Source organism: Scophthalmus maximus, chromosome 13, assembly GCF_022379125.1.
Source record: "Scophthalmus maximus strain ysfricsl-2021 chromosome 13, ASM2237912v1, whole genome shotgun sequence".
In the NCBI taxonomy this organism is placed as follows: Eukaryota; Metazoa; Chordata; class Actinopteri; order Pleuronectiformes; family Scophthalmidae; genus Scophthalmus; species Scophthalmus maximus.
The window spans coordinates 7,528,134-7,545,613 of NC_061527.1; the positions used below are offsets into that span (position 1 = coordinate 7,528,134).

General features: G+C 40.5%; 1 protein-coding gene across 3 annotated transcripts; it reads right to left on the reverse strand.

The window, feature by feature from the left end:
* Nucleotides 1-1,618: 1,618 nt before the first annotated feature.
* On the reverse strand, nt 1,619-17,458 carry gtpbp3 (GTP binding protein 3, mitochondrial). Of its 3 annotated transcripts, XM_035647331.2 has the most exons (12): nt 17,389-17,458; nt 16,243-16,488; nt 15,569-15,840; nt 14,922-15,008; nt 14,014-14,096; nt 13,310-13,429; nt 9,828-9,900; nt 8,575-8,718; nt 5,969-6,134; nt 3,814-3,944; nt 3,456-3,642; nt 1,619-2,914 (listed from the first exon to the last, which is right to left on the reverse strand). In XM_035647331.2, exons 2-12 carry the CDS (start codon nt 16,299-16,301, stop codon nt 2,683-2,685), a joined length of 1,554 nt encoding a protein of 517 aa, XP_035503224.1. In that variant the 5' UTR covers nt 16,302-16,488; nt 17,389-17,458; the 3' UTR covers nt 1,619-2,682. The 3 variants fall into 3 exon arrangements, with proteins under 3 accessions (XP_035503224.1, XP_035503228.1, XP_047192650.1); XM_035647335.2 differs by lacking the exon at nt 17,389-17,458 and having other exon boundaries at nt 3,456-3,630; nt 16,243-16,602; XM_047336694.1 differs by lacking the exon at nt 17,389-17,458 and having other exon boundaries at nt 16,243-16,600.
* Nucleotides 17,459-17,480: the final 22 nt, after the last annotated feature.

The window sequence follows — 17,480 nt, forward strand, 5'->3', positions numbered from 1 at the left end:
AGTGTTGGTTCAGTTGGTTCACCGCTTTAGTCCTGACTGAAATACAATCATCGACTTGGAGGATTAATTCTACGGATTTCTTTGATCAAGGGGCTTTTATTCTACATCCCATGCATGATTTTGACATTTGTGGTTTTCAACAGCTCCATTATGCCAAGAACAGGTCAAAATATTAACTTTTCAAGTAACAAAAATAAAAAAAACTCAACATTTACAAGATGGTTTCACACAAAGAAAACTGTAGACTTAAAACCTTGTGTTCCATTTTATTTTCTTACAAACCCTGTTTATTCTGTGTAGGTCCGCTATTGTCACGTACCGTTGTCTTTTATTCTTTTTCATTTGAACAAGAATTGAAATATGCCATAGAATGTCTGCTCACATTTGAAATATTGTTTAGTAATATTTGATTCGATTGTTCTTGATTTAAATAAAAATTTTGGCAAATCTTAAACATTTTAATTAGGAAAAGGCTCGTTTGCTTCTCCGTTTTGTGTAACAAGACCTTAAAGCCATGTCAGTGGCTCTGTCAAGCTGTACCGCCCAACATGCCAATGTGCTGATGCTTCAGTATCACGTTATCTTAGTTTAGCAGTTTTGAAATTTCACCTGAGGCTAGATTAAAAGTGTAGGTGGACCAACCAACAGATCAACGTCGGTGTTCAGGAAGCCATATGCATTTAGCATGGTTAAAAACATGTTGGCTTTCGAAAGAAAGGTATCAAAAAATAGTCTTTAGTATCAATTTAAAACAATTGAGTATTGTAGTGAGTTATTACAGTTATGCACAGATTTCCACAGTTGTGGTAAACACCGCAGTCTTAAGGATATTACACCCAGGCCCCAGAATTTACTGCCTCTAATTTGTGCGACAGCAAGAACCACTTTTAGCTTGGACTTCCCTCTTGCTGCGATCAATCAGGGAGAACATGAAAGGGGACGAAAAGGCTGACGGAGCAGTGCGGAAAGAGGAAAGGTCAGGTAGCAGAGACGGAGTGGAGAGAGACCCAAAAAAAAAGCCAGGGAGATGGGCAGTTACGCTGGTGTACAGTAGGGAGAATGTCGTCAGAGACTGGGAGGCAAGAAACCAACTGGGGAAGAAGGGTGAGGAGTTCAACAGGGAAACATAAATATTTGATCGTGGCCAGATTGACAGGAGAACAAAAGGCACAGAGCTTTGCCTCCAGGAGCGAACCTTTCCCACAGAGACTCGCTGGTGTCTCTTATGTTATAGGCTACTTCATGTCGGGAGCTAGACAGAAAAATCTACGATGGAATAAAGTAAGAGTCTTCACAAAAGTGTTCCTAATGTGACAAAAGCTACTACCAATTCAGTCATTTTAAATCTAATTGTAAAATGTTATGTTATTTAACATTTGTCTGTTGGCCTAGAAACCAAATGCTGATATTACACCCTGTCTGGTGAATGTGTTAATAGGACTCAAACACGTTGGCCATAACACATCTTAAAGTTGCCCGTGGCCCATTACTACATAATTTCATATCCAAGATCCAATGTGACATGTATGAACTATGATGGCACTCACAAGAGTGCATACCGAACAATCCTGCACATGATTGTCTAGTTCATATTGTAGAAACATAAAAGAAAGGAAGGTTAACTGAAATTATTTATTTGTCATAAAACATAGTTCCAAATCAAAGTCGTCATGTGCTTTTTCCCCTGAAAAAATAATAAAAATGTTGAAGTATGCCCTATGTTCTGGATCCGCCCCTTGATCTGCATTCACACCAAAATATTGTGGGTTCTTCCCAAAACCAGGGCCCATCCCTCCATCAAGTTTGGGTGAAATATGGTTTGTAGTTTTTGCATAATCCTGCTAACAAATAAACCAAACAACTAACAGACACAGGAGAAAACATCACCTCCTTGTGAATGAAGCATTTCTCCCCAATTTTACATGATATAACATAATACAACAAATAAAACATTTAAAGTAACACAATTCACATCAAAATTATTCAAGCAAAAGGAGCAAGTTTATGGTTCAACTGCTCACCCTGAAACTCTCTCACACACACACACACACACACACACACACACACACACACACACACACACACACACACACACACACACACACACACACACACACACACACACACACACACACACACACACACACACACACACACACACACACACACACACACACACACACACACACACACACAAAGCTGAAATGATACAGTACCTGCTCCCCAAAACAAATTCGTCATTGTCCTGCAGTACAAGTAAACACCCATGACCTTGGAGAGGTCTGCAGCTGGCTTCATTTGAAATAATCGTGACTGTATTATGTTGTGGCCCAAGAGCCCGATACTCACATATCAAAGGGTTTGAGAATCTATTTTCAAATGACGATTCGAGACTTGCCAAACACAAGGCACCTATCGTCACGCTATAACTATTTTGGTCCGTTAAAGAGCATCAACAGAAAACAAATGTTTGTGTCTTGGGAGCAGAGGTATTCTGTAGCCAAGAACATTAAATTAATTATTTTTAATCTGGCTATGCCTAGAAGCCTGGCACGATGCCGAGGCTGTGCCCTTTTGTCCCGCCGTCTTTGCAGATACTCTGGGACGGCACAAGAGCACAGCTTTCCTCTCCGAACAGGGTATTATCACATGTTTTTCATGTTTTCACTCCTACTCATCAGACTATTTTCCAATGCAGAAGTCTTTGAAGATGATATCCAAGATCTCCTCGGCCCCGACGCGTCCAGTGATCCGGCCCAGGCTGGTGAGAGCCAACCGGACACCCTCGGCTGCCAGAGCGAGGTCAATGTTCCGGTAATGCTTGTACTGAGCCAGGGCCGCCACACACTGCTGCAGGTGGGCCCTGTGGCGGGCCTGGGTCAGGGTGGGGGCACCAGACAGGGGGTCACCACACCTATAAGGGGAAGTTAGAGAACAAAATGAACTGGAGCAATAAAACGCTCATTATTTCGTGTTTTTGATTTAGAAACAGTAAATAATCCAGACACCCTCCGCACAAAAAAGGCATTTAAAAAATTGGATTTTGAAAAAAGTATCTATTTGCAGTACATTCAGCATTTTTTTTTTATTTAGAAAAAATCCCCCTAGAGTAGGAATCAAACATTTTTGACGTTGATAATTGCTAAAAGTAGAATCAAAAAATACAGTACCACTACACTCTACTTCACAACTGGCTTTTCTTTAGCATGAATCAGTTGAAACTGAAAACAATGAGCCTTAAAAAACATGCAGTGCACAATTATCTGTGGAGAGGATGATGCATTGACATACAAATATAATGGTTTGAATGCAAATGTATGTACTTTAAGTAACCAATCATGTCATATTCAATAGCATTTCATGTCATTGTGCTGCAATTTCTAAGGGGAACTTTTAAATGAAACATGTAGTTCTAGTCCTGGCACAAGCGAACATGATGAATTATTGCTACTTACAGAGTTTTGACACGGACGTGCAGCAATGTGAGGAAGTCCTGCAGTCCTTCATTAGTGTGACAGGAGATGAGACAGACGGGAGGAAGTCCAGAGACCTGTCTCAGCTCCTCGTCCAGCGTCCGTCTCTCATCTTCAGGCAGCAGGTCGGTCTTATTCAGCACCAGGAGACACCTGTCTGCGGGAAATGCTATCAGAAATAAGGACAATTAAGTTTTAAGAGTATTAATGATAATGATATTAATACACAAAAAATTAGCTGTTCAATTCAACTTTTTTAAATGGAATTTTGTCAGGGAGTTCTGCGTATTTCAAAAAAAAAATTGTTTTGTTATTTTGTGAAGATTCCTCGCCATGCTACCTGTCTCGCGCTGCTTCACGGTGGGCAGCACACTCCTCAGGTGTCCCTGAAGGAAGGCTGCAGCCTGCTGAGCATCAGCGGGGACGTGAGCACAGTCCACGACCACTAGAGTCAGATCTGCCTGCTCCACCCTGGAAACGAAAAAAGCAGCCACAGATGAACATTTTGACCCCCAGTAGTCACACACTGTATATCAGTCGGGTCAGAGTTTACCCACTGGATTATTGAAATCATACTATTATCTTAAATTTCCTCATCGTTATTCTTGGTTTGCCTTGTTTTCTAAATGCATTTGACTGGGTGAAATAAATTCTTCTACCTTCTTATTCATCATATGTACTCATAGTACATGTTACTTTTAGTTTTAAGTGAGAGAGGCCATAATTTGTTTTTGGACCAGGGAAAATACGTCAGCATCTGTCACTTCATTAAAGTTTTATACTGACTCTGATACATTTTCTACTTGGTAACCTAGTAGAACTACAGCTCATGTGGATGCGTCCGGAGGACTCCGGTGTTACTCCAGTAACTACAACAGGTTGTACACCACTGACACATCTAAGAGAAGGAGCTCGGCTCCCTGTTGTCCTGTTTTAGAGAAGGACTGTCATGGGCAGAAACACACATCACAAACACATCTTGCACGCCAATAATAAGTATTTCATGCTTAATACATAAAAACAAAGTGTACAAATGCACCATAGACACAGTACATCTGGAAATGGGGAAATTAATCAATTGCATGAAAAGGATGTATAGTACTGTTGTTGCAGATGAAAAAGGGTTATACAAGTATGTTAAACAAACAGCACGAATATGAGGTTTCATTTTTTTTTGCCCCATATATTTCCTATTGAAGTAGAGGACATTCATGTGAAATACTCTGCACTCTGCACTCCTGCTCCTCAGCAGCAGTGGCAGCAGCAGCGGATGCTTGTACTTACCACGTCCTTCCTGTAGTAACCCAGGTCGGGAGCCTCTGACCTGCTCTTTGCCCAGAGAAGTTCCCCATATAACACAAACTGCCCACCCTTCCTATATACACAGTTTAACTTAAACAAACAGTACAAGAATTACAGAATATTTCTACTGAAACTGGTATTTTTTCATTGATATTTTTTAATTAAGACTCACCAAACAACATTGAGCTAGTCAGATATTTTAAAGTAAAAGTTTAAAATAAATCAAAGCATTTCCAACAGAATCATTTCCCATTGAAAACGTGGGTGAGTCCGTCCACTGCTTAACAAATTTCATCAGTTTCTGATGCTTTTCCACATTTTCTGCCATGAACATTGTCATTCTTCATGACTAAGGTTCTGTAGATTTAAGTCTTTCAGCCAAGTGTCAGAAAAACACTGTATTGGTTACACACTCAAATTTACTGTAATTAAAGAACAGCCATTTTGACTTGGAGCTGTTTTACTTTTAAAGCTGTTGTACTTATGTAATTTCCTACAAATACAGGAAACTCTCACCCATAAGTAAATAACATAATCTATGTGGATTGTGTTGTTAGGCTTATCCTTTTTCTTTCTGCTCTCCAACACTAAAATCATGTGCCACTGCACATGTATGTCAGATCACAGGTTGATGTGTGTATGAGCCCTGTGTGTGTTTGTGTCTGCCTGTTTGTATATGGTATGGCGGCGCTGACAAGTTCTGCATGTTCTGCTATTCTTCGCTGGTGTAAACAGTGGAAGCTGCTCCTGGTAAATGGCCATATACTGTAAGTCCATGCACATGAAGAGCCTCTTAACGGTGGAAAAGTCTGCACCGAGGAAAGGTGTCCCTTCGTTACGCAACCTCCTGAGAGTGTTTGTCCCATGTATTTATAACTGTGGCTCAGCAATAGAATAAACTCTGGAGGTTAAGCAGACATTACAAAAATATAGCATGATGTAAAAGGGAAAACCACTGACTTGGTTCTTCCTTTCTTTGTTTTCAATGATACTGATATTCCATTGGTCCCCAGCCTAATTTGTCCTGTTATATTATACACATTCAAACAGTCACTGACTCTACATACACTATTGTTCTGTACTGGCACACTGTGTCCCGATGTCAAACATTCAAATATACGCCTTGATTTCTTATGGTCTGCCTTATCTAAATCTTGACAGAAAGTTATTATCTAACTGAATTAAACTCCTACCTTTCCAGAGCTCGGCGGACCCCTTCCCTCTCCACCAGGTCGGGGCTGTCCCTGAGGCCTGCTGTGTCACTCAGGAGGACGGGGAAGCCACCGATGTCCAGCGCCGTCTCCACTACGTCCCTGGTCGTCCCAGCAATGGGAGACACAATGGCAGCAGGTCTCTGGCCTGGACGAAAAGAATTTAAAGGATGAGTGATGGTGATTTTCTTTGTTGTCGTATTATTTTGTACTTAAAAACATTAAACGTATCAAATATATATATATATATATATATGATACATTTTATGTATATATATATATATTTGATACATTTTATGTATATATATATATATATATATTTATATATATTTATATAGTTAATTTTGAAAAACCATGAGTAATTTCTTTTAACAGCAGGGCACTGTTGTTTTTTTGCCAATATTATTAGAAGAGGAGTAAATGACGCATTTGTTCAGGACTATTTTCAGCCACTTTTTGAGTACTTCCGGCAGTGGGGCAGTGTACTGTAAGTGTTCATGTTATTCATAACGAAGGAACATGGTGCAACGGTGCTGCTCAGTGATGTGTTTTTAATAGTACTTGGACAACAATGGAGCTTTATGACGACACAGCCGCAATGAGCTATATTTGACACGGGCGGTAGAAATTTTCTTGATTTTAATATCTAAAATTTACTTAGAGGACTGTTTTAGAAAAGGACAATGCAAAGGAAAAAAGTTATTCATGCCTTCAGCATGTCACATCTTGACTATTGTAATTCTCTATATTCAGGACTCAGCCAAAATGTCATCTCTCGTCTGCCAGACTTTGAACAGGTCACAGGAGAAAAGACCGTATTACCCCCCGGCTCGCCACACTGCACTGCCCTGGCTACCTGTTGAGTTCAGAATTGATTTTAAACCTTTACTAATTTACTTTAAAGATACTTTATAGCACGGCCTTGCGCGTCCCCAAATCATAGATTTATTCCCACCTCATGAGCCTACAGCCGCTGCCTTTGCTCCTCAGGCAGGACCCTACTAAACGGTTCCCACAGCCTGCTTTATATATAAATACATACATAATAACATGCATTTTGTTTTATTTAGTTCTCATCTTCCATGTTGTTTTTAAAAATGTTTTGTTGTACGTTCAATTTTTCACATTTTGTTGTTTTCACATTAATGGTGTGCTGTTTGATTTTATTCTGTAAAGCACTTGGTGACTGTGTTTTGAAAAGCCATTACTATTCATGCAGTTGTTGTAACAGACTCCGCTAGGTAAGTCTTCTAACCTCTGTTGCAGACAATGGAGTTGCATGAACTACGTAACGATGACATTAGTAACGCTGACAGCTCATTATTACTTGTCTGTGCCACTTGGCCCCAGGGAAGAATAATCAGAAGAGGAAAGCATTACAGCATCTTATCTTGAATTTGATAAATACCCCTATTATTCTGATAGGAAGCCGTGAGGAGCCCCTACCAAGCCTCCACTCTGGATAGTTTATACAACGTGCTTCCGAGTGATTTCAGGATACAAGATCATAAACAAACATAACCTAAAACCATAAACAATAACGGTTTCATTAGGTTGACACCATACACCACTATTGTGAGAATATAAAACGCTACATTAACTCAACATTATTAATGATAATACTGTACAAAATATTCAGTGTGTGCTTATAGATTTATAGACACATGATTATCAGTAGTAACTTTTAATTACTACATTCTCAGTTCACAGTTTGCTGACTGTGACTCAAGCTGGAGCATAGCAAGTCATAGTTAAGTCTGAAAATCGGAGGCAATGACATCTGAATCAGGAAAAGTAAAAAATATTGTAATTCGTGAGCGACAAGAGCAGATTCAACTGTTCAAAGGTCGGTGTTCTGTGGACTGTATTAGATAAAATTCCTGCAGTATGAAGAGATTATAATAATATACTATACATATCGGATGTTTTTGCCCTTCCTGTCTTTACGTTAACATGTTTGTCCTGTAATATAACATTTAGTAATATTAAGGTAAGTACAACACCCTGGAAGCAGAAGTTCCAAAAAACAATCTCACCATGAGAACCTTCAGAAGCTTAACAGCTGGGCTGTTAGGAAAAATGGAAATCTGATCATCTACAATCCCATGACAACTGGGCAAACTCCATCTTCTGAAGAAGATCGTGTGATTGGCCTGAAATCTCGACGAGATTTTTTTTTTTGCTAGATTCTTCAAATCTTCTGCTAATTTGAAAGCGAACCCTGCATGATGGAGTTGAAAGTCACTTTATACAATGGCAAACACCCTTGTCTACTTTAACACGGGTTATTATTTCAGTATATAAGTCAGACTCATGGTTGTTTCTAGATCTATCTCCCCCCTGTCTCATCAACCAAAAATACTGTATTTCTCTCACATTCAGCCCATGGAGCTCAGTTCTTGCATTTAAATGAATCATGCACATTTACACTATGTTTTTTTTAAAAAGAGAAAATGCTGCTAATGGTGTGACAGACTTGCTGCCTTCTTCCCCTTCCAGACTACGGTTGTCGTGGTTTGATTCAACAGTAAGGTCTGTATTCACGAGATAGTAAGTCGTGTGTGTGTGTGTTTCCTCGGTTCCCTTACAGAGTTTGTTAAGTAGGCTACTTTTCCCCGCATTAGTAGCTCCTGCGATGACCACCTGGACTCCACTGCGAAGCCGCTCGCCCTTCCTCTCGTCCTTTAGGTGTCGCTCCATCTCTGCTTGTAAATTGCACACCGACCTGTCCACTGTGAGGGGCGACAGGGTGACGGAGGCGTAGGAGGGAACAGGACATGACGACGGTTTCACGTTCAACTTCACTTTCGTGGCCTTGTATAAAGGAATTTCTGTCCTTTGAAGGAAAAAAAGGCCTGTGCTCCTGCGTCTGACACTCGTCGTCTAGACGGGGGGAAAAATGGGTCACGGACGTGTCTCTTTCCTCTTTGACGAAAGCGGAAAAATCATTTTTGACAATACAATGAGTCAACAATAAGTCATTTTTCTTGAAAGGGAAAAAAAGAAAAAAACTTCTCAAAGATCCTGACTGTATTACGCACATGAAATACATTTAACGTGGAATGACTTGAGATAAAACTTCAGATATAACAGAAAACCTGTGAAATGCTGTATCTTTGGTGGGAGGAAACTGAAAGTATTTATGCCAGATTTTTCTATTTTTGGACCACAATCTATTATTACTATTTGCTCGGAGGCAGGAGCCAACCTTACGTGCCACCGAAACAAACATTAGTTCTAAGGGTTTATTGTGTTGCGACTTCACAGCATCTGAGGCTCTCTGAAGAGCTCTGCCAGCACCAGACAGTAGGCGACAGACCCAGGGGGGACATCCCTCTTGCGTACACACACACACACACACACACACACACACACACACACACACACACACACACACACACACACACACACACACACACACACACACACACACACACACACACACACACACACACACACACACACACACACACACACACACACACACACCGAGCATGGGAAACCTAGCAGTTGGGCTATAGACGTCGCTGCTGGCAGCACTATTCCTGTGAGTGGCATGGCAGGTTGCCTTTGAAGGCAAGACAAATGCCTGTACTGTCCCCCCTGCTCTTCTATCCACACATCCTAAAGGAAACTGCCTTTTGAGCAGTTTGATGTCTATGGCTTCTACCTACTGTGCAGCAAACTCACTCTGATGGCATTTCAACGTCCAAACAGGAAGGCAGGCGGGCTCCTCTCTCACTCACCAAGAGAGAAACAGAGCCCTCAGCCTCCCTTGAAACCCCAGGTATGACTGTCCCTGTTATTCTTCTCCAGCGCTCATGATGAAGTTCAAACATACCTTGGTTCAAGACCCCATCCTCAATGAGCTCATCCTCACTGAAGTCGATGAAGGCCTCGACATGAGCCAGACACTGTGAGACACGCAGAACAGAGAGGAGACATGAGCAGAGGCTGAAATCTGTGTCATCTACATCAAATTTGAAGCCAATTTTCTTTAGAATATTTCTTTTTTGAGCACTTGCAGGCAGCAAAGGACAGTGAACAGGAGACTAGTGTACAGTTTATCTTGCTACCGCCACAGCAGCTCACATTGATTTGTTATTGTGCCGTAGGTAATACATAAATACAATAATTAATTTAACACTCAAAAACATAAGACAGTCAACATGCAATATAAAACACCTAATTTATCCAAAGGAAAAAGTCACTATTGATAATGTCACTAAACTATACATTGACAAAAATTTTGTTTGAGAATAAGTCTAGACATAAACTCACTTTGAATTGAATTTTCAGTAAAAATGTCTCACTGCATATACTGTAGGATGTTGCACAGCTACTTTGATGTTGAGCTTATCGTCTGATTTGTCAATTTTTTTAATACATTTTTTATTTAATATATAAAATGTCAGAAAAATATCTGATATTGTTCCAATTACACAGAATGTTGTCCAACCAACAGACAAAATGCTAAGATTTTTGCTTTACAGTCATATAAACAATAGAAGAGCAGCTATAATTGCATTTGAGAAGATTAATTGAGCTAGAATTTTGAAACTTTCTTTCATAAATTGACTAATGGTGACTCCTATTTCAAAACTGTTGATGACTGATTTTGCGATGATAACTAATCCATCAGTCAATGAATTGTTTAAGCACAGTATTGTTCAACTATCTTGACATTTCATGAGGTATTTCACACACCATACATGTTTCATACACATGTTCTCTTCAATAAAAGATCTAGATTTCAGGCTTTCGAACTTTGTCTTAGTAAGTGTTCACCCACACATTAATCAGTGTAGGTATCTCGTGTACATTGACATTAAAAATCCAAAAGGTTTTCTTTGGTCTTTATCTAGGACTAATCGTTATGTCTTTCTGCTACTATACGTCACTGCCACATTCATACATACATATTTTGGAGCTCTGTTTGAAACCAGGGTTCAGAGTGTCAGCGTATGAACCACAGCACTGATCAGTATCTTGATTGACATGGCAGAGCATAAACACAATAGTGGTATAGCTGCACAAAAACAGGAAGCCTCAGATTCCCATTCATTAATCCTTTCACAAAAGTGGGAAGCCAACCGTTAAAAAAGCTGCATTGTTTGGGTGTCAGATGGCAGTTTGACCCATAGCATTATACAGATGGTAAACTTCTGATGAGGTGGATTTCCAATAATCGGAAAACAAAATAAAGGCCGGTTCAAATTGCTTCTAGGAACTGTCTCGCGAAAGCTGCTGAAAAGCAGGTAACAGCTTCTCAAGGGAGAAGACCTGGACCGGTTGTTCGGATCTGGTGCCAAAGTGTTGCAAAACCACTCGTTTATATTTTCCAAAAATGCTCACGTTAGAGGAAGGGTTTGGCTCGAATCCACGGAGTGTTCATGTGCGGTGAATGACCTGCTGCACTGATCCGCCTCACCATAGATAAAAAAAAGGAAAACTCAACCTCTGTCAGGGTAAGTTGTAAACAAGATAAACCTGACAGAAGCCACCATATCAGATGGTAATAAGCAAATGCTAGTTTAGCTAGAAGTCTTATCAAATATACGCAAAACTACAAGAGTTTCTTTATTAAACGGCTGTAAAAAATACGGAGAGTAGCAAGTGCCGCAGGACAAACATGTATAGTCTTTACTACGACACACTACAAGTGGTATGAAGCTTTCAATGACAGCGAGACCACAAATTAAAATTTTGTACTTATATACCCCCATACTAATATATGTTTAATTGTTTTTTTCTGTGCAAGCGACATAGCCAGGTACATTTCAGCCAGTTCCACCCTGTACCCATTGAGTGTTTGTGTGTGTGTGTGTGTTTCTGTGTGTGTGTGTGTGTGTGTACAAAATAACATGGATTTTCACCAAACTTGGTTCAACAATCTAAAGCTCATATTGATCCGTTTTCGCAATCATATGATGTCATATAATAAGTGAAGAAGTCACAAATGACCCCATGCATAGTTCAAAAATGCATCCTTAAGGACGATAGACATGACCTACAGCTTATGTGGATCCAGAAATAATCAACGTAATAATGACGTCCCAATGCCATTTCAGTACAGACAATGCTTTTTAAAGCTTCTTGTTCTTTGAAAGTCCAAAATAGAGCTGCCTGCGACTCTGGATGCTCACTAGCGGCTTTCCTCAGGAAAGTCCCAATTAACAGCTCGACTGAGTCGCTCAGCAGCAGTGACTCAGTCCTGATGCCAAGATGATCAAGAAATACATGGAACACTTGTTTCATTACAACGCACAGAGCTGACCAGAGTCATCCGACATAATCACATATTAACAGCAATGGCCTATGGACTTTCATAACAATTAAAGTAAAATAAAAAACTTTACTGTAAAGGATTTAAAAAAGTGTTCACACTTCTCCATTGATGAATCAGTAAGTTAACTGTTTGTCTCTTAACTCCAGAAGGGTTTGACTTTTGCTTTTGTATTTTTTTTTCACCAGTTTTTGGGGGGGTTTCCATACACCGACCTGCATACACATTAGTATTTTGATTCTCAGTATTGAACAGAAAACACACACACTTCATGTGCTACAGTAACATGAAAACAGGAAGCCTCCCTGTCCCATAAGTCAATCCATCAACAGTGTGGTGCAAAGGCAGCTGCAGAGTTCCACAAAAATAAAATAGAAAGCATTGTTTGGGTGTGAAAATACCAAGGCCTGACCTACAGCCATGGTAGAGACACGTTATTTCCAAAACTTTTTTTTGGAGAAACACGAGACGTTAACACGGACAAGGTCTCTCCAGGGAGAGCTCCAGGATTTTGGCTCGTTTCTTCTGCCAAACTAATGCAGAGGACTGGACAATTCGTTGTTTTTAAAAAGCCCCTGTTCACCTGTCAGTTGACGGACAAGGTCTGGCAGCGTTTGAGTCACGACAAGGACCAGAATCCAAATCAAGTGCGATTACAGGTCAAGACCAAAAAGCAAGCAGAGTGTCTGACATGTACGATCTTCAAACATTCAACTGATCTGAATTGTAAAAACTGGAAGACAATAACTAACACAGGTTTCTAGAGTACATTCATTATTTGTAACAAAATAAATAGTTTGTGACAATTTCAATCTTGCATGTTGCAGCGTCAGACTTTAAAAAATAAAAGAAATGTGATAAAAGGCTAGAGATCTGGTACGAGCCCCTCAAATAATACAAATATTCTTGTCACACGTTCTGCACCCTCACTTCGGATTCCTCAATCCCAACAGAAACATCTGTCTGTCTGCATGTCTACCTGCCTACAGTGTATACAAACCTCTCTGTCACCACCACTGTGGGACCGGTCACCTTACCCGTTTCAGTTTGTGGCTCCAGTCTTGATAGAGGTGTCCCAGTTCTCCTGACATCTGCCTGAGAGCCTGTCTCCTCTGGGCCTCCGTCTCGGCGTGGATCAGATCCCCGAGCCCTTCCACCTTCAAGATGCATTATACCAGTTAGTATTCTAATACAGCAGAAGCACCTAATATGCATCATTAAACAGCAGTATCTACAGTATATGCATACAGTTTATGGATTTATTGTAACAACATTTCATTTTGATTAACTAAGATTGTGTTTTCAACAGAACTGATTACATGGTTTTATGTTTTCATTCACCCAGGAAGCAGTATTTCAGGACAATTCTATCAAAGCGTGAAAACACATTTGCCTATTGATAAATAAAAACGAGATTCCCTGTCTACTCACAACAAAGCATTTCATATAACACAGAATATCAACAACAAAACTTAAGGCTACATACTTTTAAATACAACCCCACATCAACGGGGGGCCCATTAGCTGCATTCACGCAAACACATTTAACAGGTCAAACACAGAAATGTGCGAAGGACAAAAGACGTAAAAGGGACTTTTTCCACGGCTGACATTTCATGACCTTGAAATCCCTTGTGTGTTTCTGACCCTGTTTATTCCGCATTCACCCTGTAAAATTACTCTTGATACACAAATCTGCACGGATCCGTCGATGTGTTTTCAGATGTTCTTCTTGACCTACCTCCGTTAAACCCAGTTTCCCTGCCTGAAAGGCCCTCCGCGTGAACTCCCCAGCATCAGCAGGCCTCATGCCAGGCACGCTTCCTGAGAAACACAAACACAGCACACAAACACGAAGAAAAAAAAACGTATGAGGCACGAGGATGTCATGCATCTTTCACACAAAACGTGGGGACACACACACACACACACACACACACGCACGCACGCACACGGTAGAGGATGAAACACGGGGTCAATGTGTCACTCAGGGTTCACTTGGAATGAAAACAGGCACAAGTGTGCAGGTTAAAGAGGCTACGTCTTCAGTGTTTTCACAACCATTTTTCAAAACTCATTAGTGCGAGACAATGGTGAGCGCAAAGCCATTTGTCAAACTGACGTCATGTTCTGCTAACTAGAGCTAAATATTCCAATTTCGTCAAAACCTTTTAATTTTTTAAAAAAAATGAGCATCAATCACAAATGTCTTGTACATCCCTGTAATATTTTATTTAACTATTCCTGAATGGTGAAAAACCATATAGTATATTAACTGGTGACCAGCTCTCATCAACGTTTCTGATTATACCATACTGCCCTCTAGTAGGTCAGTGGGAGAACGGCAGTAAAAACATCACAGGAGGATTACCAAGCTTGCCAAGGCACATCAAATAAGCCTAGTAGACACAGAAACGCATTGTGTCAGTTTCCTCTTTTAAGTCACAGTGATGGACAGTGACACGACTAGAATAGATTCTATGTTTAGGCATTTTGTGCAGACTTAGACTTTGGGAAGTTCAGGCAATGAAGACAAACATACCAACAGTGCCCTGCAAAGTGACGATGCATCACATGAGACTGTATGTTTGTTTGTTATGCTGCATCATTTCATGTTGTATAAGACTGAAATTGACATGCGGACGTTACCTAGAGCCTGTAGGACGGCAGTGATGACAGCAGTGCCACCATGGATGTGGAACTCCACACTGTCCTCTCCTGTGAAACTGTGAGGAGCTGATGGCATGAAAACATGAGAAAAACCACACCTTATCATTAATCAGTTATTTGGATACTGTACACAGAGGGGGCAAAATTTTTACAGTAGGAATACCTGAATTAAACCGAGGCTGGCTACTACAAGTGGAAGACACGGATAGAACTTTCATACACATTTACAAGGTGTTATGCTGTGATGACATAAAAAAAATATTTGCTGTTGGCTGTGAAAGAAATCTTTCTTAAACACTGACAGATGGGACTTTATGTAAATATACAGCAATGAAGTAGGTCGGTGTGGTTTTACTGGACGAGGTGCTCACAAAGAGCACATTGGCTTGTATTTTGATTTCAAGGTACCATACCAACAATTTTTTTGTATGTTTTATACCATTTACTACTTATTGAGCATGTTTTATGTTACTGTCACATTCAGCATGATATAAAATTCAACTGCAGAGATCTTTAACATTCATGGGTTCCCTTAACAAATGATTATCAAAGGCAAGACAAACTTATAATATGAGACTCGATGCATTTTGTGTGTGTGTGCTTGTGTGTGGTCCTAGGGAACAGACCTGGGAACCAGATGACAAGTCCACGGTCCAGCACCTCTTTGCCCTGGGGGTCTGTGATGCTGCGTAGCAGGGCGGCACGTGGAGGCGGCAGGCTGCACCGGAGCCCGGCCATGCGCCTCAGTGCTGTGGCCGAGGACGGGCCGCTGACTCGCACCACGGCGACGCCACACCTGCCGTGACCTGACGACAACGCAAAGATGGTGTCAGCATCAGCCAGTCCAGCGGGGACTCCATCACAGGTGGACAGGAGTCTGCAGGGTGGAGCTCCTCTGCTGGAGATGAGGAAAATGAAAAGATGAAACTGTGACCTCTGATTATATGTTTGACTAATTAAGTCCAATGATTGATAGATAGATAGATAGATAGATAGATAGATAGATAGACTGATAGTTAGATAGATAGATAGATAGATATATAGATAGATAGATAGTTAGATATATAGATAGATAGATAAACAGATAGATAGTAAGATATATAGATAGACAGATAAGTAGATTGATAGATGTGCATGTTTAAAAACTTAACAGCTTGTATGATAAAGGGCACTTTTGCATCTGCTGACAGTTGTATGCATTGATGTAAACAGTTGTTTGTTTTTACTCCTGTATCCTCTCCAGGGAAAAGATGAATGGAGGCCAGTCAACGGACCCGGAAGTTGAAGTGCGGTAACAAACCTGGTCCTGAGTGTGTGGACGGCAGCTCTCCACACCCCGCGACACACAGACGGAAGCATCGTTACAGGTCACGACCAGCGGACTCTTCTCTTGTGGCTGATTCTAGAGACTCACGGTGAGAAACGAGCTCGGTCCCTGACAAAGTCATGATGTCGCTCGGTCCCGCTGCGCGTCTGTGTCAGGGGGTCGACGTGTGGACGCGAAGTCAGCAGGTGGTGAATGGAGACATTTGATGATCCGTGAATCCTATGTGAGAGGTTGATTTACAAAGTCATGGCTGTAACTGCAGTCAAGTCAGCCTCTATTAGAAAAACGTGCTCAAACTAGCCCCCCACGTTTGTGAGTTACGTGTATACACTAAGCATTACGGTAACAGCGCGTATGAAACGATTTCACAATAAAAGCAACGCCATGTACTGAAATACAAAATATCTAAACAAAATAAGTGAATATAAAATAATACGTCATAATTGTCTTTCTCATTGATATTATTAGGGAATCTTCCTGTTTCCACAAAAAGGTTCCACTTCATAAGAGACTGCCTCACAGCATCCCGATAGTCTGAAATTTATTTTCAGAAATAAAAGCCTCCCAAGGACAACAAGATTTGTGAAGTCCCATTCAAATTAATATTTAACAGAATAATCCTGTTTTTAACAGAACGGTTTCACTTAATATTAACAGTACACCACACCACGGTGTCACTGAGACAGAATCGGGATATTATGAGGTAGAATTCACAACTTCCTGGTTCCATAATAATAGCTACATCTGTAGTTGTTGTTATTGCCAGAAGAATTACACATTTTAACAGTGGGACTGAGTCTGTTTTTGACATAAGGACATAACATGGGAAAATGTGGGGAGAATCCCAGGAGATAAAGGAATATTATACTCTGACAAAAACTCTTCATAAGTAAGAGACCATCCCTAATAATTGATGTACCAACACAATATTATTATGAAACCAATATTGTCCTTGTTTATACATGTGTTATACATGAATTGTTTTGTAGATGAGAGACCACGATAAGAAAACCTGGCGATGAAACGTAGATACATTTTACAAGAATTTTAGAAATATCATAGTTACAAGAAACTAACGTTTAACCCTGAGAGTGAAGATGATCCTGTTAGTGCATCTACCATAAAGGCTAGAATACGGGGGCATTCCCAATTCAGGGTCGGCTGGTTGTGGTCGCAGTCGCTTCTCAGATTCTTTCCGCCTCCACCGTTAA

Bases quoted from the DNA above. Each gene is read 5' to 3' on its own strand.
- gtpbp3 (XM_035647331.2), bottom strand. From the start codon at position 16,301: ATGCTTCCGTCTGTGTGTCGCGGGGTGTGGAGAGCTGCCGTCCACACA. The intron at 14,097-14,921 runs GTAACGTCCGCA...TGTGTTTCTCAG, and splicing joins TGCCGTCCTACAGGCTCTAG to GAAGCGTGCCTGGCATGAGG. The intron at 9,901-13,309 runs GTAAGGTGACCG...CGTGTCTCACAG, and splicing joins GGAGCCACAAACTGAAACGG to TGTCTGGCTCATGTCGAGGC.